The sequence below is a fragment of the Amphibalanus amphitrite genome, unplaced genomic scaffold (genome assembly GCF_019059575.1).
Source record: "Amphibalanus amphitrite isolate SeventyFive unplaced genomic scaffold, NRLGWU_Aamphi_draft 000585F_arrow, whole genome shotgun sequence".
Classification (NCBI taxonomy): domain Eukaryota; kingdom Metazoa; phylum Arthropoda; class Thecostraca; order Balanomorpha; family Balanidae; genus Amphibalanus; species Amphibalanus amphitrite.
This window is the reverse complement of record NW_024882079.1, coordinates 380,557-401,567: the sequence shown is the minus strand read 5'-3', so window position 1 is coordinate 401,567 and position 21,011 is coordinate 380,557. Positions and strand designations below refer to the sequence as shown.

General features: G+C 54.6%; 1 protein-coding gene across 1 annotated transcript; it reads right to left on the bottom strand.

The window, feature by feature from the left end:
• Window positions 1–14,527: 14,527 nt before the first annotated feature.
• On the bottom strand, window positions 14,528–20,940 carry LOC122394340 (MMS19 nucleotide excision repair protein homolog). The gene is made up of 2 exons (XM_043391171.1): window positions 20,466–20,940; window positions 14,528–17,892 (listed from the first exon to the last, which is right to left on the bottom strand). Exon 2 carries the CDS (start codon window positions 17,870–17,872, stop codon window positions 14,777–14,779), a length of 3,096 nt encoding a protein of 1,031 aa, XP_043247106.1. The 5' UTR covers window positions 17,873–17,892; window positions 20,466–20,940; the 3' UTR covers window positions 14,528–14,776.
• Window positions 20,941–21,011: the final 71 nt, after the last annotated feature.

Below are 21,011 nucleotides of genomic sequence, written 5' to 3'. Positions count from 1 at the left end.
ATTGACCTTGATAAGATAAACGCATCATTCGCGCAATATTTGTCGCACTTTGATACCAAATTATTGCTTCCAAATGCCGACGTAAAGAAAACCTTTATGTGACGTCATAGAAACAGCGGAGTTCCCAAAAAGTAAACAAAAATAAAAGTCTTATATCTCGAAAACGGTTGAATATTTTCCGGTAAAATTTGGTAGATGTTCATTTTCGCTCTTTGTGATTCACGCTACATCACTTTTATGCCAATTCATTAACTTTTTTGAAGGTGGGAGGGTCCCTTTAAAGGGACCCTCCCACCTTCAATAGCGAAATAGGAAGGTGATAATTTTCGACCAGGAGCTCAAGCACCTTATCAAACAAGCACCTATGTCCTATATCAACCTTCATATTGCCGGAGCTCGTTTTAAACGGGAGAAGACAGAAACGAGATCGGTTACGTAGGTAAAAAAGATCGGTTGCTTTGCTAGCGACCTTTCGGACTAATAAGACCACTTTAGGATTATGTGACAGAAAAATAAGGGCGTGTTTAGGCCGATGTGACAACCACCGGTTGTTTCGCTGTCACATCTCAGCTGGCTCCGATAGACGGGTCACCAAACCGCGCTATATCGGTCACACCAGCCTGAAAGTTTACTCCGAAAGTCCTCCATGCAGCAGATATTTATAGCCTAGCCTATTACCGATGACCATCCAATCTTGGACCTTTCAGCCAACGAGTCGGAGATCCGGGAAATGGGTGGGTGTATCCTAAGCATTCATTTCCCTTTGGCCTTTCCTCCTTCAGTTGTAGGGATCATCTATGCGATTTGTCATTTCATGTTGTCATTTTTATTTATATTGTCACCGCTTTATTAATCAATCTGTTACCTGTTGTCAATTGCGCGTCAAGTTTGTTTGTTATTTGTAAACCGGCCTGCCGCTGGCCTCAACCTTCCTAGTAACCGCTGTGCCATACGCTATAGAACGTGTCGTGCAAAGGTCACGGCGGCACCCCTGAGGCGGCCGCTGCCCGTACGTTTAGGAGCCCATTGTCGTGACGTCATGACTGTGGACAAAGGTCGCGGTAGGGGCTCTCCCGGCAGCCGGACGGTGACTCATACGTTGAGCTTGTCTCTCGCCGCGCCTGCGGGCATATTGGTAGTACTAGGGACGGCCAGCATATGACCGCGGTTTTCGGCGACATTGTCAATTCGTTTTTCGACTCTGCTGTTCGCTGCAAGACCAATACACATAGAAAACGGCTCGGGCATTTGGAGAAGAGCGGCTACTCTGAGGCGATGGAAGAACACGGAGATTCACACAAACGACCTGACTAGGTTGCACCGGCCACAGTCGACCGAGGTGGGCTTCCGCGCCCTTAAAGACGCCTCTGACTGGCCATTGCGCTGACACCCTGGTCGGACCACGGTCATTGATCGGACCCTGCCACTGGTTCGTGCTCAGGCTGCCTTAGCGGGTAGACCTGCTCGACCAGACGCCCCACTGGTGGGCGAGTGCTCGGTTCCGACTTTCACCGCCGGTCCAACAGCGTTCTGCTGGTTCCCGCCGATCCGGTTACGACACCGCAAGTGCCGTACCGACTCGGGCGTCCCAGGTGGGCGTAACGGTTACCACACCAGTTCGCGACCCCCAGGCTCTGTCAGCCGTCGTACGGCTCTCGGACGGACACTCTAATAGATCAGCCACAGATCAATAGGTTGTCACGGACCGTCCGTCCAGCCACGCGCTACCCACAGCGCAGTACGACAATTGGTGACCCCGACGTGATCTCCGTTGTTCGACCTTAGCCTCTCGTCATGCCGGCGGACAGCGCACAGTCCGGCGCCGCAGCTCAAGACCCAGCCAGCGTTCCAGCTTCAGCCTCCGAGTCAACTCATCGGCCCATGGCTAGCTTCCGGCTACCACCATACTCTCCGGAAGAGCCCGACCTGTGGCTACTGCAGGTACAGTGCGCTTTCGACGTCAGCGGGGTCGACTCCGACGAGCTGAGGTTTAAGCTCCTCGTCGCAAACCTCCCCGCCAACATCGCCGTCCAGGTCAAGGACGTCATCCGGTCATCTCGGTCTTTTGACGTGCTGTGTGCAGCGCTCCAAGCCCGCCTGGCACAGTCACGCGCCGACCGACTACAAGCCCTGCTCGGCCGCCAGCAGCTCGGCGATCAGAAGCCGACGGCGCTGTTACGCTCAATGCGCAACGAGCTAGCCGCAGCCGGGGACGCCCCGGTTGATACAGAGCTCTTCCGTACCCTTTTTCAACAACGGCTACCGCAGCCCGTCCGTGCTGCCCTCGCCCTCCTGCCAGCCGACAGCACGCTTGACGCACTGGCAGAAGCGGCCGACCGGTATCTGGAAGCTAGCGGACCCGACCCACGGCTATCAGCGATCGCGGCACAGCCGTACACACAGCCGGCACCGCCCATCGCTGCTGCAGTGACAGCCCCAGCGCCAGCTGCAACCCCTGCGCTGGACACCGTCATCGCCTCCCTGGTCGCTAAGATGGAGCGCCTGGAGGCCAGCAACCGACGACTCGAGGACGCCGTGCGACGCGACCGCAGCCGTTCCCGGCCGCGCCAGGCGTCTCGCCAGTCACGCCGCCCGTCACCGGCTCGTCCTTCAACGCCGCCGCACGACGACACGCTGTGTTGGTACCACCAGCGATTCGGCGCCCAAGCGCGCCGATGCAAGTTGCCGTGCTCCTGGATCGCCTCGGAAAACTGAGGCGCCCCGTGCTGATGGCGCAAAGCACGGGCGCCCCTCCTGCCGCGCCACTCCTCTTCGTGAGGGACACGGAGACGGACCGGCAATTTCTAGTCGACACCGGGGCGCAGGTCAGCGTGCTGCCTCGCCGCTGCCTGCCCCAACGGGTCCACACTGACCCCTGCTCCTGTCGGCCAGCAGCTCGTCGCGGCAAACGACTTCCTGGCCGTACATCACCTCGTCGTGGACGTTGCCAACCAGCGTCTCCTGCGGGACGGCACCGTCTGCGCCAGCGCCGAGCGCTCAAGGCTGTGCTCCATCGGAGTGCGTCTCGTCCGGGAGCAGGCTGCTGCTCGCTTCGCAGCTGTCCTCGCCCGGTACCCGGATGTGACCTCACCAAAACCTGGACCAACACCGGTGAAGCACAACGTGACGCACCACATCGTCACCAAGGGTCCACCGGTGTACCAGCGGCCACGACGCCTCCCGCCGGAGCGCCTTCAAATCGCACGTGCCGAGTTCAACAAGATGCTCCAGCAAGGCACCATTCGACCGTCCAGCAGCAGCAACAGCGGCAACAGCAGCAGCAGCAGCAGCAGCAGCAGCAGCAGCAGCAGCAGCAACAGCAGCAACAGCAGCAGCAGCAGCAGCAGAGGCAACAGCAGCAATACCGGCTCCTCACTGCGGCTTCCCGGCGAGTTCTTCATCAGCAGCCAAGCCTCAGCAGCATCACCGGCCGGTTTCGTACAAGACCTGAAGCGCGCCATGTCTCAGGTGCGGCCGACACTCCCACGTCCGGTCCAGCGCGCCACGTACGTCCCGACGGCACTCCAGACGGCGACACACGTCTTCGTGCGCAGGGACTGTCACCGCTACCCGCTGGACGCTCCATACGACGGACCGTTCCCGGTTACCGAAAGGACCACCAAAACCATCACCATCGACCGTCGACAGAAAAAGGAAGTCATCAACATCGACCGGTGTAAGGCCGCCTTCCTGGAGACGCCAGACGAATCCGGTCATCGACAGTCTGACCTGCCGACTGTGCAGCCGCACGGTACTCAGTCCAGCGGCCCGCCGGCCGCGCCACCGCTCAGCAATGAGCCCAGCGGCCCGGAGCTTCTGATCTACGGTGACGCACCAACTCGCCCTGCAGCCGTCGCTCGGGCTGACGCTGCACCATTGCAGCCTCGACCGATACTACGGACGACCCGCTCCGGCCGCGTCATACGACCTCCGGTAAGATATCGCCATGTCACTTTTGTCCGCGACATGTCTGGCGAGGGGGTACTGTAGGGATCATCTATGCGATTTGTCATTTCATGTTGTCATTTTTATTTATATTGTCACCGCTTTATTAATCAATCTGTTACCTGTTGTCAATTGCGCGTCAAGTTTGTTTGTTATTTGTAAACCGGCCTGCCGCTGGCCTCAACCTTCCTAGTAACCGCTGTGCCATACGCTATAGAACGTGTCGTGCAAAGGTCACGGCGGCACCCCTGAGGCGGCCGCTGCCCGTACGTTTAGGAGCCCATTGTCGTGACGTCATGACTGTGGACAAAGGTCGCGGTAGGGGCTCTCCCGGCAGCCGGACGGTGACTCATACGTTGAGCTTGTCTCTCGCCGCGCCTGCGGGCATATTGGTAGTACTAGGGACGGCCAGCATATGACCGCGGTTTTCGGCGACATTGTCAATTCGTTTTTCGACTCTGCTGTTCGCTGCAAGACCAATACACATAGAAAACGGCTCGGGCATTTGGAGAAGAGCGGCTACTCTGAGGCGATGGAAGAACACGGAGATTCACACAAACGACCTGACTAGGTTGCACCGGCCACAGTCGACCGAGGTGGGCTTCCGCGCCCTTAAAGACGCCTCTGACTGGCCATTGCGCTGACACCCTGGTCGGACCACGGTCATTGATCGGACCCTGCCACTGGTTCGTGCTCAGGCTGCCTTAGCGGGTAGACCTGCTCGACCAGACGCCCCACTGGTGGGCGAGTGCTCGGTTCCGACTTTCACCGCCGGTCCAACAGCGTTCTGCTGGTTCCCGCCGATCCGGTTACGACACCGCAAGTGCCGTACCGACTCGGGCGTCCCAGGTGGGCGTAACGGTTACCACACCAGTTCGCGACCCCCAGGCTCTGTCAGCCGTCGTACGGCTCTCGGACGGACACTCTAATAGATCAGCCACAGATCAATAGGTTGTCACGGACCGTCCGTCCAGCCACGCGCTACCCACAGCGCAGTACGACACAGTGTTCTCCCGGCTCAGAGCAGGGGCGTAGGCAGGGGGGGGGCCACTGGGCCATGGCCCCCCCCCTTGGGCGTCGAAGGCGCCCTTTGCGATTGGAGGGCGCCGAAGGCGCCCTCCAATCGCAAATGCAATTGTGATATAATCGAATCGAAAAACAATCGCGACTGGAGGGCGCCCTCCAATCGCGAATGTGTTTACAGGGAAAATACGGATGGAGGGCGCCCTCGGAGGACGCCCATTCCAAATACGCCCTCCAAATACTGTTGGAGGGCTCCCTCGGGCGCCCTCCAACCACATTTGTAGGCTGTAGCTCTCTAAGCGTAACGGTGGTCGCCTATGTAAGCCGCTGTCCTGTAAATAAGCGCCCTCTCACCCGAAGGCGCCCTCCTGTAGGTCGCCACCCTGCTACACATTGCCGCCCTTCTGCTGATCGGCGTCCTCATAATTATTGGCGCTCTCCTACCTACTGAGCCCTCATGTGAAATTTTGAAGGCCGCCTTTCTCCCTTTTGGCACCCTCTTGTTCAGTGCCGCCCTCCTACCTATTGGTTCCCTAGTCCTTCCTGTTGAATGTTAATCGGGGCCCTTCTCCTATTGGCGCCCTCGTGTAGATCGCCGCCCTCCTAACCACTGGCACCCTCCTGTTGATCACCGCCCTCCTATCCACTGGCACCTTCCTGTTGACCAGCGCCCTCCGCACAGACGCCCTCCTGTTCGTGTCATCCTCTTGAGCAAAGGCGCCCTCCTCACCATTGCCACCCCCATTTTAATCGTCACCCTTCCGCTCATTGGCGACTTCCAGTTGATGATCGCCCTCCCTCCTATTGGCGACCTCTTGTTGATCGCCACCCTCCTATTGGTGCTCTCCTGTTCCTCGCCACCCTCTTACCTGGTGGCGCCCTCCTGTTGATTGTTGATCGGCGCCCTCCTACCTATTGGTGCCCTCCTGTTGATCGCTGCCCTTCTATCCATTGGCGCCCTCCTGCTGCTCGCCAACTTCCTACCTATCGGTGCCCTACTGTCGAAACTCGGGATGTTGATCGGGGCTCTTCTACCTATTAGTGCTCTCCTGTGGATCGCAGCCCTTCTACCTATTGGCAACATCCGTTGATCGCTGCCCTCCTATCATTTATTTACTCCTTTGGCATGTTTTTCAACTTAGTCGTTCTATTGCACATAGTTGATGTCTTGCCTGTGAAAACTGCCACAAATCAACGTGCATTCAGCACAATGAATGAAGTATCTATACCTACCAAAACTATCTACGCTCTACGATGCATAAAACACGTCTTTGGTCTTAACGGATTGATCCTACTTTACGTGCATCATGGCATCTATATGGATTACGATTAAGTATTGTCAACAGGTTCGGGCGCAACAGCAGGCATCTGAAGTTTCGGTGATTGAAACTGGTTATGTGGGTACACTGTATGCATCTGTGAGAAGGCTATGAAGGCTGGTCTGAGGTAATTTGGATGATGTTTACGCATCTCGCGCTCCGGTATCAATCCGATACGGTGATCTGGTGCGTAGATATGCCACCGCCAATAAACTTTTATACATCGACACCCATGAGCCAAGCTTTCTGTACAGTTTGTGTGGCAGCGGCCCGACCAAACCTTAGGTATTTTTTACACCTTCAAATTTGGTAAAAGAGCGAGAGGAGCTTTGAACAGTGATCGTATAAAAGGCGTGCCTAAAAAGCGGAGGAAAAGGTTGTTTTCAAAAATTTCGCGCGCCTTCGGCGCAGCATTTCAAGAACACTTGACCTTTTGTGACCTGGAGTATAATGAATACACACGATGCAAAATCAATGCAGCACGACCTATACGAGGTTACGCAAAAAAAAAACTGGTGGCATGGTAAAAAACGCCTCCCAACCCCCCAACCCCCACTGAGCGATTTTTTATCTCGCGACCGTATGGCGCCCTCCTTGGGTGAGGTGGCGCCCTCCAAACCCTTGGCCCCCCCCTTCGCGATTTTCTAAATACGCCGCTGGCTCAGAGCTCCCGACTGCTCAGCATTAGGCTTAGAGCCCTACGGGACAGCCTACTTTCAGGCGTTTCTCCTAACGCCATCTAGCGACAAGAATGTAAGCATTGCAGCCAGGGGCGGATCCAGGAAAACTCCAAGGGGAGGGTCATGAATCGAAGTGGTGCCCCTACCTATACCCAAAATTAAAAACTCAACGGATTTCGTCCACTTCATTTTGGTGGTGCCCCCATTTTCAGTTTTTTATTTTTATTTTTTATTTTTAGTCAGTATCTTACCTCTTAGCCACAACCACATTTACCAATTGTAAGCAAGTATATATGAATGTGCTATGTGTATATATGTTGTGGACGCTGAGTAATGAGTACTTACCAGGAACGTTATCAGGTAAGCAAATCGTTGTCAGTCCGACGAACTTGACCCTGGCGTCTAAAGGGTCTATCCTTGACACTTCAGGCTTGTCAGGGGCACCAAAGTTCTTCCAGGGACACCACAAACCTGTCAGGGGCACCTACGGCCTTGTAGGGGCGCCACAGGCCCGCCAGGGGCACCACAGGCCTGCCAGGAAGCAGGGGCACCACAGGTCTAGCAAGTATACACGACAGGCCTGTCAGGGGCACAACGGGCCTGTTGGGCCCATGAGCACCCCTAGGGGCAGGGGCACCACAGTCCTTCCAGGGGCACCGCAGGCCTGTGAGGGGCACCAGCGGCCTAGCAGGGGCACCAGTCAACACAGGCCTGCCAGGGGCACCACAGACCTGCCAGGGGCACCACAGACCTGCCAGGGGCACCAGAGGCCTGCCAGGAGCACCACCGACCTCGCAGGGGTAACTTGGGCCTGTCAGGGCCCAGGGGCACCACGGGCCTGTCGAGAGGCACTTCAGGCTTTTCAGGGGCACCATAGTCCTCTCAGGGCGCAGGGGTAGCAGGGGCACCAGAGGCCTGCCAGGGGCACTACAGGCCTAGCAAGGGCACCACTGGTCTATCAGGGGCACCACGAGCCTGTCATAGCCAGGCATCTCAGGCTTGTCAAGGCCCAGGGGCACCACAGGTCTGTGAGGGGCACCAGCGAACTAGCAGGGGCACCAGTCAACACAGGTCTGCCAGGGGCGCCACAGACCTGCCAGGGGCACCACAGACCTGCCAGGGGCACCAGAGGCCTGCCAGGGGCACCACCGGCCTCGCAGGGGCACCTTGGGCCTGTCAGGGGCACGACGGGCCTGCCGAGGGGCACTTCAGACTTTTCAGGGGCACCAGTCCTCTCCGGGCGCAGGGGCACCAGAGGCCTGCCAGGGGCACCAGCGGCCTAGCAAGGGCACCAGAGGCCTGCCAGGGGCACCAGCGGCCTAGCAAGGGCACCAGAGGCCTGCCAGGGGCACCACAGGCCTAACAAGGGCACCACGGGCCTGTCAGGGGCACCTCAGGCTTGTCAGGGGCACCTCAGGCTTGTCAGGGCCCAGGGACACCACAGTCCTTCCAAGGGCACCGCAAGCCTGTCAGGGGCACCAGAGGCCTGCCAGGGGCACCACAGGCCTAGCAAGAGCACCTCTGGCCTGTCAGGGGCACCTCAGGCTTGTCAGGGCCCAGGGGCACCACAGTCCTTCCAGGGGCATTACAAGCCTGTCAGGGGCACCAGAGGCCTAGCAAGGGCACCACAGGCCTGCCATGGACACCACAGGCCTGCCAGGGGCACCACCGGCCTTGCAGGGGCGCCTCAGGCCTGTCAGGGGCACCACGTGCCTGCCGGGGACACTTCAGGCTTGTCAGGGGCGTTACAGTCCTGTCAGGGCCCAGGGGCACCAGGCCCGTGGTGTCCCTGCTAGGCCTGTGGTGCCCCTGGCGGTCCTGTGGTGCCCCTGTCAGGACTGTGATACCCCTGATAGGCCGGTGGTGCCCAGTGGCGCAGCCAGAACTCTGGCGACGGGGGTGAGAGACGTTCGCGATGGGCCCCCCAGCAAAGTGGGCCCCCCTCAACCTAATGGGGACCCCTTAACAACAACGAAAGGTCAGATCATTGTCCTGATCATTACCAACCAAACCAGGGAAAAGGACAAATATCTCTTGATCTGAAGAGGCACGTAAAAAACAACAGCATATTTACAGAAACACGACCATTCTGCCCATATTTGATGGACAGCGTGCAATTGATGGCCAGCGGCCACTCAAATGGTCGGGCTAGGTCAAAAAGCTTTTAAAAAAGCTAAACGTTAGTTTTTCGATCATTACTTTTGATATACCTAGGAGACGAGGTCGAGTAATGAAATTGTCTTGAAGCTGTGTTAATCATCCATACGGATCAGTTGATAACCATCATGAACTTCTCAAGTAAGGGCATGACCTTGATCTGCGGTCACATTTTGAAGTTGAACTTTTTACGAGAAAATGATGACATAAGTAAATGTCTCATAATTTTTCTCACCAAAGTTCTTGCAAAAGTTCTTAGCAAAACTATTTTGGTAAAATGCGACTATTTAGATGGTTTTGCCCTCTGCTCTGTTGCCAAACCATTGACATGAGGCATTGAGATCAAATCTTAAAAGCGAAACCGTTTTGAAAGGCCTATCGAATGAGTTGTTCCGCGAAGCTCTAGCTCTTTGGTTCACGAGTTATACGTTTATTTGTGAAAATATAAAAAGAAGAATTTTTCATGGTAATCTTGTCTTTGTGTTTATCATAATTTTATCATAATTTCATCTTCAATGACCTCAGCGATGACCTAATCCAAAAATGACCTTTACGTTTCTGAAGCATCCTACAGCTATCTGTTGCTTTTCTCGTCTTTCTAGCCTTCTTAAATTATGATCGGGTTTGGCCGATACGCCCCCCATGGCTGATTGCACGCGTTAGAGCTATCGAACCCACTTTCAGCACGCTATAGCTTTATATGTTCTCGAGTGTCGAAATAGGCGAAACTTTTCCTTCGATGAAAATGATGACGAGGGCTTTGGTCTGAACTACAACATGACTGAAGTAATTTCTCCATGATTTTCGACGCTCCTAAGAAAGCCGCCTACCGCCGCACTTGTCGCTACGTGACCCTGGAGTCAGGTTAGAAGGGAATATTCAAACCCCTCTCAGGGGCGTAAAACTGAAAAGCCTGGGGCCCTGCTCTGCGGGGCGCGGTCGAGCTAGGCTAGAGCCAGTTCGGGATGTTTACAAGCCCACGTAAAGCCCTCAAGAATCTGCATAGAGCACAGGCCTTCCAAGACTTGGGGGTTTATATATCAAACATCGACATGGTCTTTTGAGACCTGCGTGGTGGCTATCAGAGGTCGGTGTGCCTCTCAAAAGCCGGTGCAGGAGCCTCAGGTGTCAGTTTGGAGCCATCATGGACCGGTGTGGAGTCCTGATGAATACCTAGGCGTCAAACCCCTACAAAGACGTCAGGATGGGGCCGGGCGGTGAGGCAGGCACAGGCCTGAAGAGAAGAGGAATTTTCAGATGTCGGCTTGGCATCTTAACCCTCGCCGGACCTATTGATTTTCTACATACGCGCCGGCCGAGGGGGGGGGGGCGGGTACGACCCCCCCCCCCTCGCCGTTTCGCCCCTGGTGGAGCTAGCGCGTCGCGGAAAAAACGAGCGTGTGCGCCGTTACGAGACGCAGAGATTGGTACCCGATTTTAAGGTCCTAGGTCAACCGGTGACCTCTGAGGTCAGGTCAAGTGCCCAAAGGTACGGTTCAGTTTTTGGTGAATAACTTCGTAAAAAACGGCCGCAGAGCGCCGATTTTGGCAGCATCGTGTTCGTCTCGCTCAGGCGCGTCGAATGATATACTTTTTGTCCGGGTCAGGTCAACTTGGGGTGTTGACCTCAGGTCAAGGTCAGGTCAGCACCCCCAGGTCACGAAGTTGGTCGAAAGAAGTCATGTCGCATATCATTCGATTCGGCAGGTCTTCCTAAGTCCATTGGTGGCTTTCCCGACTCGCTAGCTCAATTTGATCAAGAGTTATTGACGAAAAACTAATATGACCTTGATGACGTCATAAATGACGTCACGCAAGGTCAACATTGCAAAAGTGACGCATCTAACCTTGCAAGGAGTGCATCAAATCACGATTCTGTGTGGTTGAGATAGTTAGAGATCGTTCCCGGCGCCAGAATAGCAGTTTTCATTTTTCCCCATTGACTTATAATGGTGAGGTCACGAAAATGACCTGACCTCATATGACCTTTAGGAAAAATCCGAGATATGCAAGTTGTGGGACTCATAATGGATACTAGATCCTGCAAGTTTCATTTCCCTGTGACATCTCCTCTGGCAGTGAGGGCGTTGCGAAGTTGCGACATCTGAAGACCGTGCAGAGGTTCACTTATGACGCCATAGGTCAGTGACCTGACCTGACCCAAAAATGCGGTTGGTGTCAAAAGATGCGGCTTGGATCAAAGGTCAGGTATGCCAAGTTTCAGCTCTCTATCGCCAGCGTGTTCGGAGCTATCGCGAAAAAACCCTATGGGGGGGGGCGGCACCCGCCCCCCCCCTCGGCCGGCGAGGGTTAAGGGCCCTGCATGGCTTTCTCAGAGGCTGACATGTCGTACTGCGGGACCTCCACGAGCCTCAAAAACCTCTATGGGCCCCCTCACGCTTGGGGTAGGCTTCCTGAAGCATAAAATCTCTGAGTCTTGAGATGGGCCCATTAGACATGAACAGGGCCATCAATATACATGTGGTGAGTTGGCCTATATCAAACATGATATCGGCTCAATCAGGATTGGGATAGGCCCTCTCAGACCCAGACCAGGCACGGAGTACGGACCCTCCCACACATAGGATGATCCTTTCATTCCTGGGATGAATCTTCTCAGGCCTGAACTGGGCCCTCTCAGACCTGAAATGGGTCCCTCTCAGGCCTGAAGTAGATCCTCTCAGGCCTCAAATAGGTCCTCTAGGGCCTGAAATGGGCCCTCTCAGGCCTGACATTAGCCCTCTCAGACCTGAAATGGGCCCCTCTCAGGCCTCAAATAGGACCTCAAGGGCCTGAAATGGGCCCTCTCAGGCCTGACATTAGCCCTCTCAGACCTGAAATGGGCCCCCTCAGCCCGGAAATGGTCCCTATCATGTCGAAAAAGGGCCTCTCAGGCCTCAAACGGGCCCTCTCTGGCCTCAAACGGGCCCTCTCTGGCCTCAAACGGGTCCTCTCTGGCCTCAAACAGGCCCTCTAGGGCATGAAATGGGCCCTCTCAAGCTTGAAATGGGCCCCCTCAGGCCTGAAATGGCCCCTCTCAGGCCTGAAATGGACCCAATCAGGCCTCAAACATGCCCTCTAGGGCCTGAAATGGACCCCTTCAGGCCTGAAATGGGCCCTCACAGGCATCAAATGGGCCCTCTCAAGTCTCAGGCCTGGAATGGGCCCCTCTCAAGCCTCAAACAGGCCCTCTAGGGCCTGAAATGGGCCCTCTCAAGCTTCAACTGGGCCCCTTCAGGCCTGAAATGGGCCCTCACAGACCTGAAATGGGCCCTCTCAGGCCTGAAATGGCCCTCTCATGCCATGGAACGGGCCCTCCTAGGCCTTGAATTAGTTCAATCGGGCCTTGGATGTACCTCCTGAAACATAATATGGGACTATAAATCCTAAAGGGGGGGGGGGTATCAGGCCTGAAAACTGTTTTTCAGTCCTATGACGGACCTTGACATTAGTGATAAAAAAATGTCAGGCTGCATAACGTTACAGTTCGAATCGACGGTGGGCCCCTAGGATAAGAGACGGGGGTGAGATCTCACCCCTTTCACCCCCCCCTGGCTGCGCCACTGGTGGTGCCCCTGGAAGGTCTTTGGGCCCCCGGGCCTCAAGGGGGGGGGGGGCATGACCCATGTGACCCCCCCTTGGATCCGCCCCTGATTGCAGCGCTTCATTCGGCGACGCTATCAAATTAAGGCAAGCAAATACGGAATAGGTACAAAAGCAACGAGGTAAATTAATTGAATTGTAATTGATATAAAAGCTGAGCACCGCCACTTTTCAATTTTCAGCGGCTCTTTAGCCCACGCGAGAGCTGATTTACAATATTTCGCAGCCTCCGGAACCGTAAAATACCTACCTACCTATGGGTTGGACGGCTCCGAGTTCCGAGCTCCTTTTCCGGCTTCGGCTCCGGTTGCGTGCTCCGGTGCCTTGGTGTCATCAGTAGGTACGCTCTTTTTTGAAAAGATTTAGAGCTAAAGATTTAGCTCAATTATGTATAAGTGAGTCGATGAGTTGCCCTACCTATCCCAGGCCATTCCCACCTCCCCTTCCCCTATGCCTGAACGTCTGCGAAAATCAAATCGTCCTGTGTCTGAGGAGGGTGACAGCCGACAGGCGAGAGCCAGCAGTGAGTCAGTTCATCGAAAACTTGATCAATCGGGCTGGAAGAAATCGGTAAATAATGTCTATTCAACCGGTCCCTTACCCATCAACTAGTCGCCTCTCGCCCCAACTTTTTTCCGGAGACTCAAAGGCGGAGGGGCACGGCATGACCGCGTCATTGGCGTAATTCCTCTTTATACTCGTATGACACATCCATCATCCGATAACAGCTCTGCTAATATTCTGACGCTAACGGTTCTTCCTCCCGGTCGTCGGTTTCGCGAGTCGCTCTCGTGAGAGACACCCTTACGACGCGGAACGCTTCCCATCGGCACCGACGAAGACCGAATTAGCGTCCGTCGGCGTTGCTAGGAGACGGCGTCGAAGGCGACGACGCAGCGGCCATACTGGCTGCGGCAGACCGACGCTTTTTGCACGGATTTTAGGAAGGTGAGAGCAGAGTGGGGGGGGGGGGGGGCAGACAGCCGCCTGGGGCAGACCGGACAGGCAACTGATGAGCTCCAAGGCCTGTACTAGGCTGGTCGTTCAGGTAGGTATGTGTAAATGCCACTGATAGGGAAAGAGGGAGAGCAAGACGAGGAGAGGAAGACGGAAGAGAGGAGAGAGAGAGAGAGAGAGAGAGAGAGAGAGAGAGAGAGAGAGAGAGAGAGAGAGAGAGAGAGAGAGAGAGAGAGAGAGAGAGGAAAAGAGGAGAAAGAGGTAGGTAACTGAGAAAGAGGTAGGTAACTGAGAAAGAGGTAGGTAACTGAGAAAGAGGTAGGTAACTGGGAAAGAGGTAGGTAACTGAGAAAGAGGTAGGTAACTGAGAAAGAGGTAGGTAACTGAGAAAGAGGTTGGTAACTGGGAAAGAGGTAGGTAACTGAGAAAGAGGTTGGTAACTGAGAAAGAGATGGGTAACTGAGAAAGAGGTAGGTAACTGGGAAAGAGGTAGGTAACTGGGAAAGAGGTAGGTAACTGAGAAAGAGGTTGGTAACTGAGAAAGAGATGGGTAACGGAGGAGAGTGATTCCACTTCTGTGTGTAAACGGACACGGATGCTGGAGAAAGCAGAGCGGTAAAGAAGAAATGTATGATGGTGACCGGAGTGCAAAATGGAAGCGGTGCCATGTTCACCAACAGCAGGAAAAAAAACATCGGGTGAGTATTGATCGGTATTTACGTACCCATGCGGTGGTACGTACAAACAAGCCCCACGTAATAAGCCAAAGTAAATATTTTTGTAAAGCAGTATCGATCCCCACAACTGCTACTTATTCAGCGTCAGGTTTCCACAGAAAGTTGGTGTGTTATCGACGATCATATATTTGAGGCGTTGGAAAGCGCTAAAAGCGTGGAAGCCTATCACTCACGCCCTGTCCCGGCAGTCGGTTCGCTGAGTTAAGTGTACCGGTCGACGTTCTACACACCCGCAGTCATAAGATATCACATTACAACAAACACAGCTCATTCAACAAGTGCGCATTGAGTAACTGAACATTACAAACTAGCCCTTCCCAGTTCCCACATGGCACAGTTCCTGAACGAAACCAGCTCACTTCAGACCACCTGGCGCGCCGAGCAGAAACCACAAGTTCCTAGCCTCCACCGCTTGGCGGCGCACCAGTCGCTTTTTGTCGTCGACGCAGTTAGCCAGGCCGGCGAGCACCTGGGGCCGCAGCGGTAGCAGCAGGTGCGCCTTCAGGCTGGTCAGCTGGCCCAGGCAGCGGAGCGCCTCACAGCGCGTTTCCAGCTGGGGCGCCTCGCAGCCGGCCGTCAGCAGCCGCGGCGCCAGGGTCTCCACGAATGGCTCCAGGGCGGCCGGCGAGTCGGCGGCGGCTCGGCCCAGCACCTGCAGCACGGCAGCGCTCAGCGCCGCGTCATCGGCCAGCTCGGCCAGCGCGGCCACCAGCGGCGGCAGCAGCCTCTCCAGCTGAGCGGACACCACGCTGGGAGGCAGCGCCGCCAGCTGGCCGCCCAGCGCGCGCAGGTGGCGCCGCCGCACGGCCGCCGGCGGCTCCTCACTGCTGAACACAGTCGCCAGCTGGTCACAGGTGACCGTGAACAGCCACTGGCGGTGCAGCAGCCGCACCGTGCAGTGGTTCTCCGTCCGCAGCAGAGCGTCCTCTGCCAGCAGGTCGTCAAAGGCAGCGCCAGCCGCCTCACCGGCAGTGGTATCAGACAGCCACTCAACTAGGCGCCGCACCATGTATGCCGCCTGACTGTGACCGCGCAGCACTAGACCTTTGGTCAGCGCTCCCCACAGCGCTACCACAGCCGCAACCTCAGCCACGTCCACACCAGCGCCTCCCTCCTCTCTGGAGTCCATCGTGAACTCGAGCTGCTTGATGAGCCGCTTCAGCAGATGGTCCGTCTCCGCCTCTGGCTGCTTGTTAAACACCACCGCCAGCATCTTACCGGCCCGCTCTGCAGTCAGCGGGTGTCGCTTCTTCAGCGCCAGTTTTGTAAGCATCACGGAGACGATATCCTGCTGCGGCACGGCCACGCTGGGCTGGGCGGCGGCCAGCGCTGCGGCCAACAGAGCGGTCAGCTGTGTGTGCTGCCACGGCGCCGAGTGAGACAGCGGTAGCACGCCGTGCCAACGCTCCGCCAGCGCGCCCAACATGTGGTCACCGTCTCCGTTGAGGAACAGACTGACAGCGGCGTGTAGGAGCTCCTCCTGCCGGCGCGCGTCCAGCTGACGCACCAGAGCGGCCAGAAGCGCCCCGCCGGCCGCCACTGGCGCAGCCTGGTGAAGCGGAGCTGAGCTGGGGCAGTCCGGCGCCGGTCGCATCGGGTCGAACGCCACCTCTCGCGCCGCAGCGCAGAACAGCTCCAGGACCTTCTCAGGAAGTTTCAGCTCTGAGAGCAGATACTCGGCCACGGCGGGGATAGTCGCTGTCCGCTGCACAATTTCGGTGATGGTGACGAGTAGCCGCTCGGTAGCAGTGGCATCCTCTCGCCCGACGCGCACCAGACGGACAAGTAGCAGCGGCAGCGCGGCGCGGGCAGTCTCCAGACCGGTGACTGCGGCCGCCACCGCCGCCAGCCGGCGCTCTGTCAGCTCGGGCGGTCCGTCCGAGCCGCCGGTCAGTTCGGTCAGTAGCGGCTGGATCAGGCCGGCTATCAGGGCGGTCGGGTGCCGGTCGGCGGCGGCAGACACACAGCTGAGCGCGGCCGTGCGGACTGCAGCGTCCTCAGTTGTAGCCAAGGAGAGCAGATGGCCAGCCAGAGGAGCTGCCTCCGAGTCCGCCACCAGCCACGGACAGGAGCTGAGCACGCCCAGCGCCGCCGTCTGCAGCGGCTGGTCCTGCCCGCCGAGCTCCCCCAGCAGCGTGGCTGCAAGCCGAGGGCGCAGCGCCTCCACAGCCGCCGACTCTGCGCCGCCGCCGTCCGCCAGCACACGTCCCAGAGCGGCGACCGTCTCGCGCCGTTCAGCAGCCATGTCCCCGCCGGTCTCCAGTTGGCCCAGCAGCGTCGGCACCGCCTCGCCCAGCACCAGCTCCCGGTCACCAGCGCAGAGCGCCACCAGCAGCGGCGCCACGCCGGCCAGGAGGCGGTCGCCGCCGCGCTGTGCCGCGTGGTGCAGGCACTCAGCCAGCAGTGGCCGCGTCCACTGGTCGGCCTGGACGGGTACCGCCGCCGACACGGCCGTCGCCAGCCGCAGAGCGCTCTCATGTACCTCCGCGTGACGCGGGGTCAGACATTCCCGCGCCAGCGCCAGCCGCAGCGGTGCCAGGTGCGGCGTCAGCTGAGCGCCCGTGTAGACGCCACAGCAGCGCTGCAACAGCGCCAGCGCGTCCAACTTGGCCTGCGTCAGGTCCGAGTTCAGCTTCTCCAGCGCCAGGGGCGGGCAGAACTCTGCGAACTGCCCGGTCCCGGCCATACAGTCGTGCAGAGCGTCCGCCAGCATCTGCCGCGTCACACCGTGAGCGCTGTCCGGCGGAGGGGTGAACTCGACCGGGAAGTAGCAGGCCAGCAGCTCGAACAGATCCTCAGCGAGCGGCGCCAGCGGCACGGCCAACACCAGCAGTCGCACCGTGGCGAACACGGTCAGCAGGTTCCGCGGGTCCTTCTCCCCCTCCATCGACTGGATACAGCCGAGAACAAAGTCCGAGCCCAGCTCGCGCACATCTTCCGCCCGCGCCTCCAGCACGTGCCGCAGCACGGCGAACACGTTACGTCGCTCAGCGAGCACGAGACTCTGCGCGTGCACCTCCTTGTACAGGCTCTGCACCAGCCGGCGCAGTGGCTCACCCGCCAGGTGCTTCATACGCACCACCACATTGACGCCAGCCAGCGCCGCCGGCACTACGGAGAAGTGGTCGCGCACACGGTCACAGAAGAACGTGGCGATGAAAGCGCACTCCTGCTCGTTTAGCAGGTCAGCCGGCAAAAGGCGCAGCACGTCAGTCAGGTGCTGCACGCCGCGCGCTCGGCTCGGCGCCTCCGGACTGACCAGCAGTGACTCGAGGCACTCCACCACCCCCAGCACTGTGTGTTGGCCAGCGGTGATGGCACGGGCTGCCGCTGCCGGACCTCCGTCTGATTCCAGGAGAGCCAGCAGGACTGATTTGGCGGACTTGGCAGAGTCTGAGGCTTCCTCTCCAGTCCCTAAGCCTGCAGCTGGCGCTGGGTCTCCCATATCCATGTGAATCAGATGCTAACAGCCTGGGAAACATAGAAGGAGAAGTTACTGTACCACGGGAAGGAAACAGTATCTCATGCTGAAATGACACAGAATCAGATACAGATGCTGTGCAGCATCTGTATCTTTTCTTTAAAACAGTGCTGTGTGGTCACATTTGACAACACATATTGACAACAGGACAATGAGAAACAAGAACAATAACATCCACAGCTTCGTTCTGGTATGCCCATAAATCTGAAATGGATCTTTTTTGTGCCAGGCCAAGTGAACAGGGACCCTTCAAGCAATATGGAAGACAAAGTATTCTTGTACAAATTGACAAGCCTCTCTGATAGCAATAATTTTGCTTAATCATGATGCCAAGAGGCACAAGTCCTATGTTCAGTTACACTTACAGATTCATTGCAAGTTATATCCTTTCAATATGAATGCAGGTTGCAGCATAAATGTACCAGCAATTATGAGCTGCTGCCACAAAGTCATGTGGCTTATATTATTATTGTATTCAGAGATCTCATTTAGGTGCAAATGCCATTGCCTGCTCTTTTTCAATCCAATAAAAATGTAGAATGTCAGCCATCCATCCAAAGATATGGCATAATGAAGTTAATTGGCTTGCATTTGAGGTCCTTGCTTGATACAATATACATTTACATGCAGACTGTAATGCAGACCAGGTGAGTAACAACTAACAAGGCAGACTGCATAAAGTTAAAAAAGAGATGGATGATAACCATCACAATATAGAAGGACTAAGAAAATGAAATTAAGGAATACTGTAGAAAAATCACACCCCTCCTCATCCAGTTTGACGTCCTTTAAACTGTGATAAGAATGAGTAAATAATTAGGCAAATGCTTTCTTCTTTCACTTTGGATTTTGCTTATGTCTTATGGTAGAGGGGTAGAGTTACCTCCCAATACAGATGACACTATTTCAAGTGCAGGGAAAACATATTGGTACTCTAGGGGAAAAATTTGTCTACTTTTAAATTTCAATTAGACAATACTGACATGATTTCTCATGTCAGTATTGTCTGTATCAAAACTGTACCTACCTTGACCTACCATCATGATCAGTGTTCTAGACTTGGATATTGCATGGATTAGGTATTCCTGGATGGGACACTCCGCCGATTTTCCGACCACCCGGCGGCGGCGGCGGATTTCCCGACGGCGAGGGCGCTGGCGCCATTTTAGCATTGCGGGCTATGGGCGGAGCGTGTCTTTTGGTATACTTTTGTCGTTTATTGCTTACCTATAACCGATGTTGATAAAAAAAAATTGTGAACCTGGTAGAACAGGAATTGAGGAATGTCATGGAAATATTCTTTTCCTAGTTTTGATTTAAGAAGTTGTTTAAATTCTGCTGACAAGTGAGGGTTCGTGATTACAGCCGAAGAGCCAATGTTAGAATAAAGTTAAATTGTATGCGATAACATGAAAATAAGTTGATATTTGTATTAAATCATCAATAGGAACTTGTTTGACTGCCGAGGAACGATGATATTTGATGATAAATTGCATCGGCAAGTCAAGAATACCGGCTCAGTTTATGGGCATCAGGTAATGATTCCGTATGTGATAGTGACTAAATGGAGCCATAATAATGATAAGAAAGGACTAAAAATTATGTTTAAAGTGTCTGAAATTGTGTCTTATGAGCTTAAGTTCGCTAATTTCGCCCTCCATTACCGCGTTTTTAGCACGCAAGCCGGTGCGGCGGCCGCCGGCGCACTCGCCGCCGATGTTTCGGAGCTCCGCCACCAGGGCGGCCGCTTGGTCGCCGGCGCTAGTGTTGGGGAATAGGGAGTGTCCTATCCAGGAATACTTCATCCATGGATATTGGTTAGGTGTGACATGAAGAAAAGAAGTCCTAGAACGACAAAATTGAAAGAAAGTATATCTAAATTATTTTCGAAATTCTGATGGCTATGCATATTTTTACCGAAGACTGAAGTTTTAACCAAAAAAGATTATGCATGAGAAATAATCTTAATCTAGAGCAGAATCATTGCCAAAATGTTCAAATACATGGTAGGTACATTTCCAAAGATGAAATAATTTGCCGCATTTTCTAACATTCTGGATGAAAACATTTTCCCATTAGATGATTAGGTACAGTGTCCCAAAATTGCATTTTGGCTTGGGTGTCAGAGGGGAAATTGCTTTCCAAAAATGGGGATAAGAGTGGAAAATTGCTGGCCAAGATGAGGCCCAAAAAGAGTGGGAAAAAATCAATAGCATTAATTTTTATTCATGCGTGATAAAATATGAGATGTACAACGATTATCCACGCTAATGCTTTTCTTTCGTAATATTGGGAGTGGAAAATTGCTCTTAAAAATTGGAGGTGAGCGCGAAATGATTCTCATTTTGATGTCGTTTCCCACCCAAAACAGCAAATTTTGGAACACTGATTAGGTATGTGTGATTCACACATCATTGTAGTGTGTAGGTAATTCACAGTGTGAATTAGTTACCGGTTCTGAAAGTTCTGAACCGAAAGTTCACCGAAAGTTCTGAAAGGAAATCAAAATGGGATGGGACACTGCCTAGTCTAGTCTACCGTACCATATCAAGTAGGTACTTACCACTATACAAAGGAGAAAATCCTAGAAAAATCTGGGACAGCCTTGCTGTTAACCTGAAACGGAATACCTTAGTCCGGACGGCGATCTAGCCCAAGCAAACCTCACTATCACAGGTTATTTTGTTGTTCACTCAATATACCCTGATTTTGTTGCAGAAACGACAAAAAACGCGAAACATCATAACACATTACACGGATTACTTTGCGATATAGTTCAGTGCTATGCGCATAATCCAGCAAAATTCCATAAAACATTGCGTCGTAGCTTGTAACAAGTGCGCAATATAAAATGAGGATCAACTTTCTCCTAAATAAAAAATAAAGAAATTAAAACAACAGAAAGTTGTAAAAATGGCAAGTAGAAACATATAAAAATAAACTTAATGATTTGAAACTAAAATGAAAAGAAACAAAAACAAAAAAAGAAAAATTAGGCATCAATGATGCTTGAATCGATGTTACACAATCGAAGGGAATTTATCAACTTCTCATTTTCCCTCCACACGTGTAGATTACTAAGATTTGGCAGCACTAGTACGATACATTT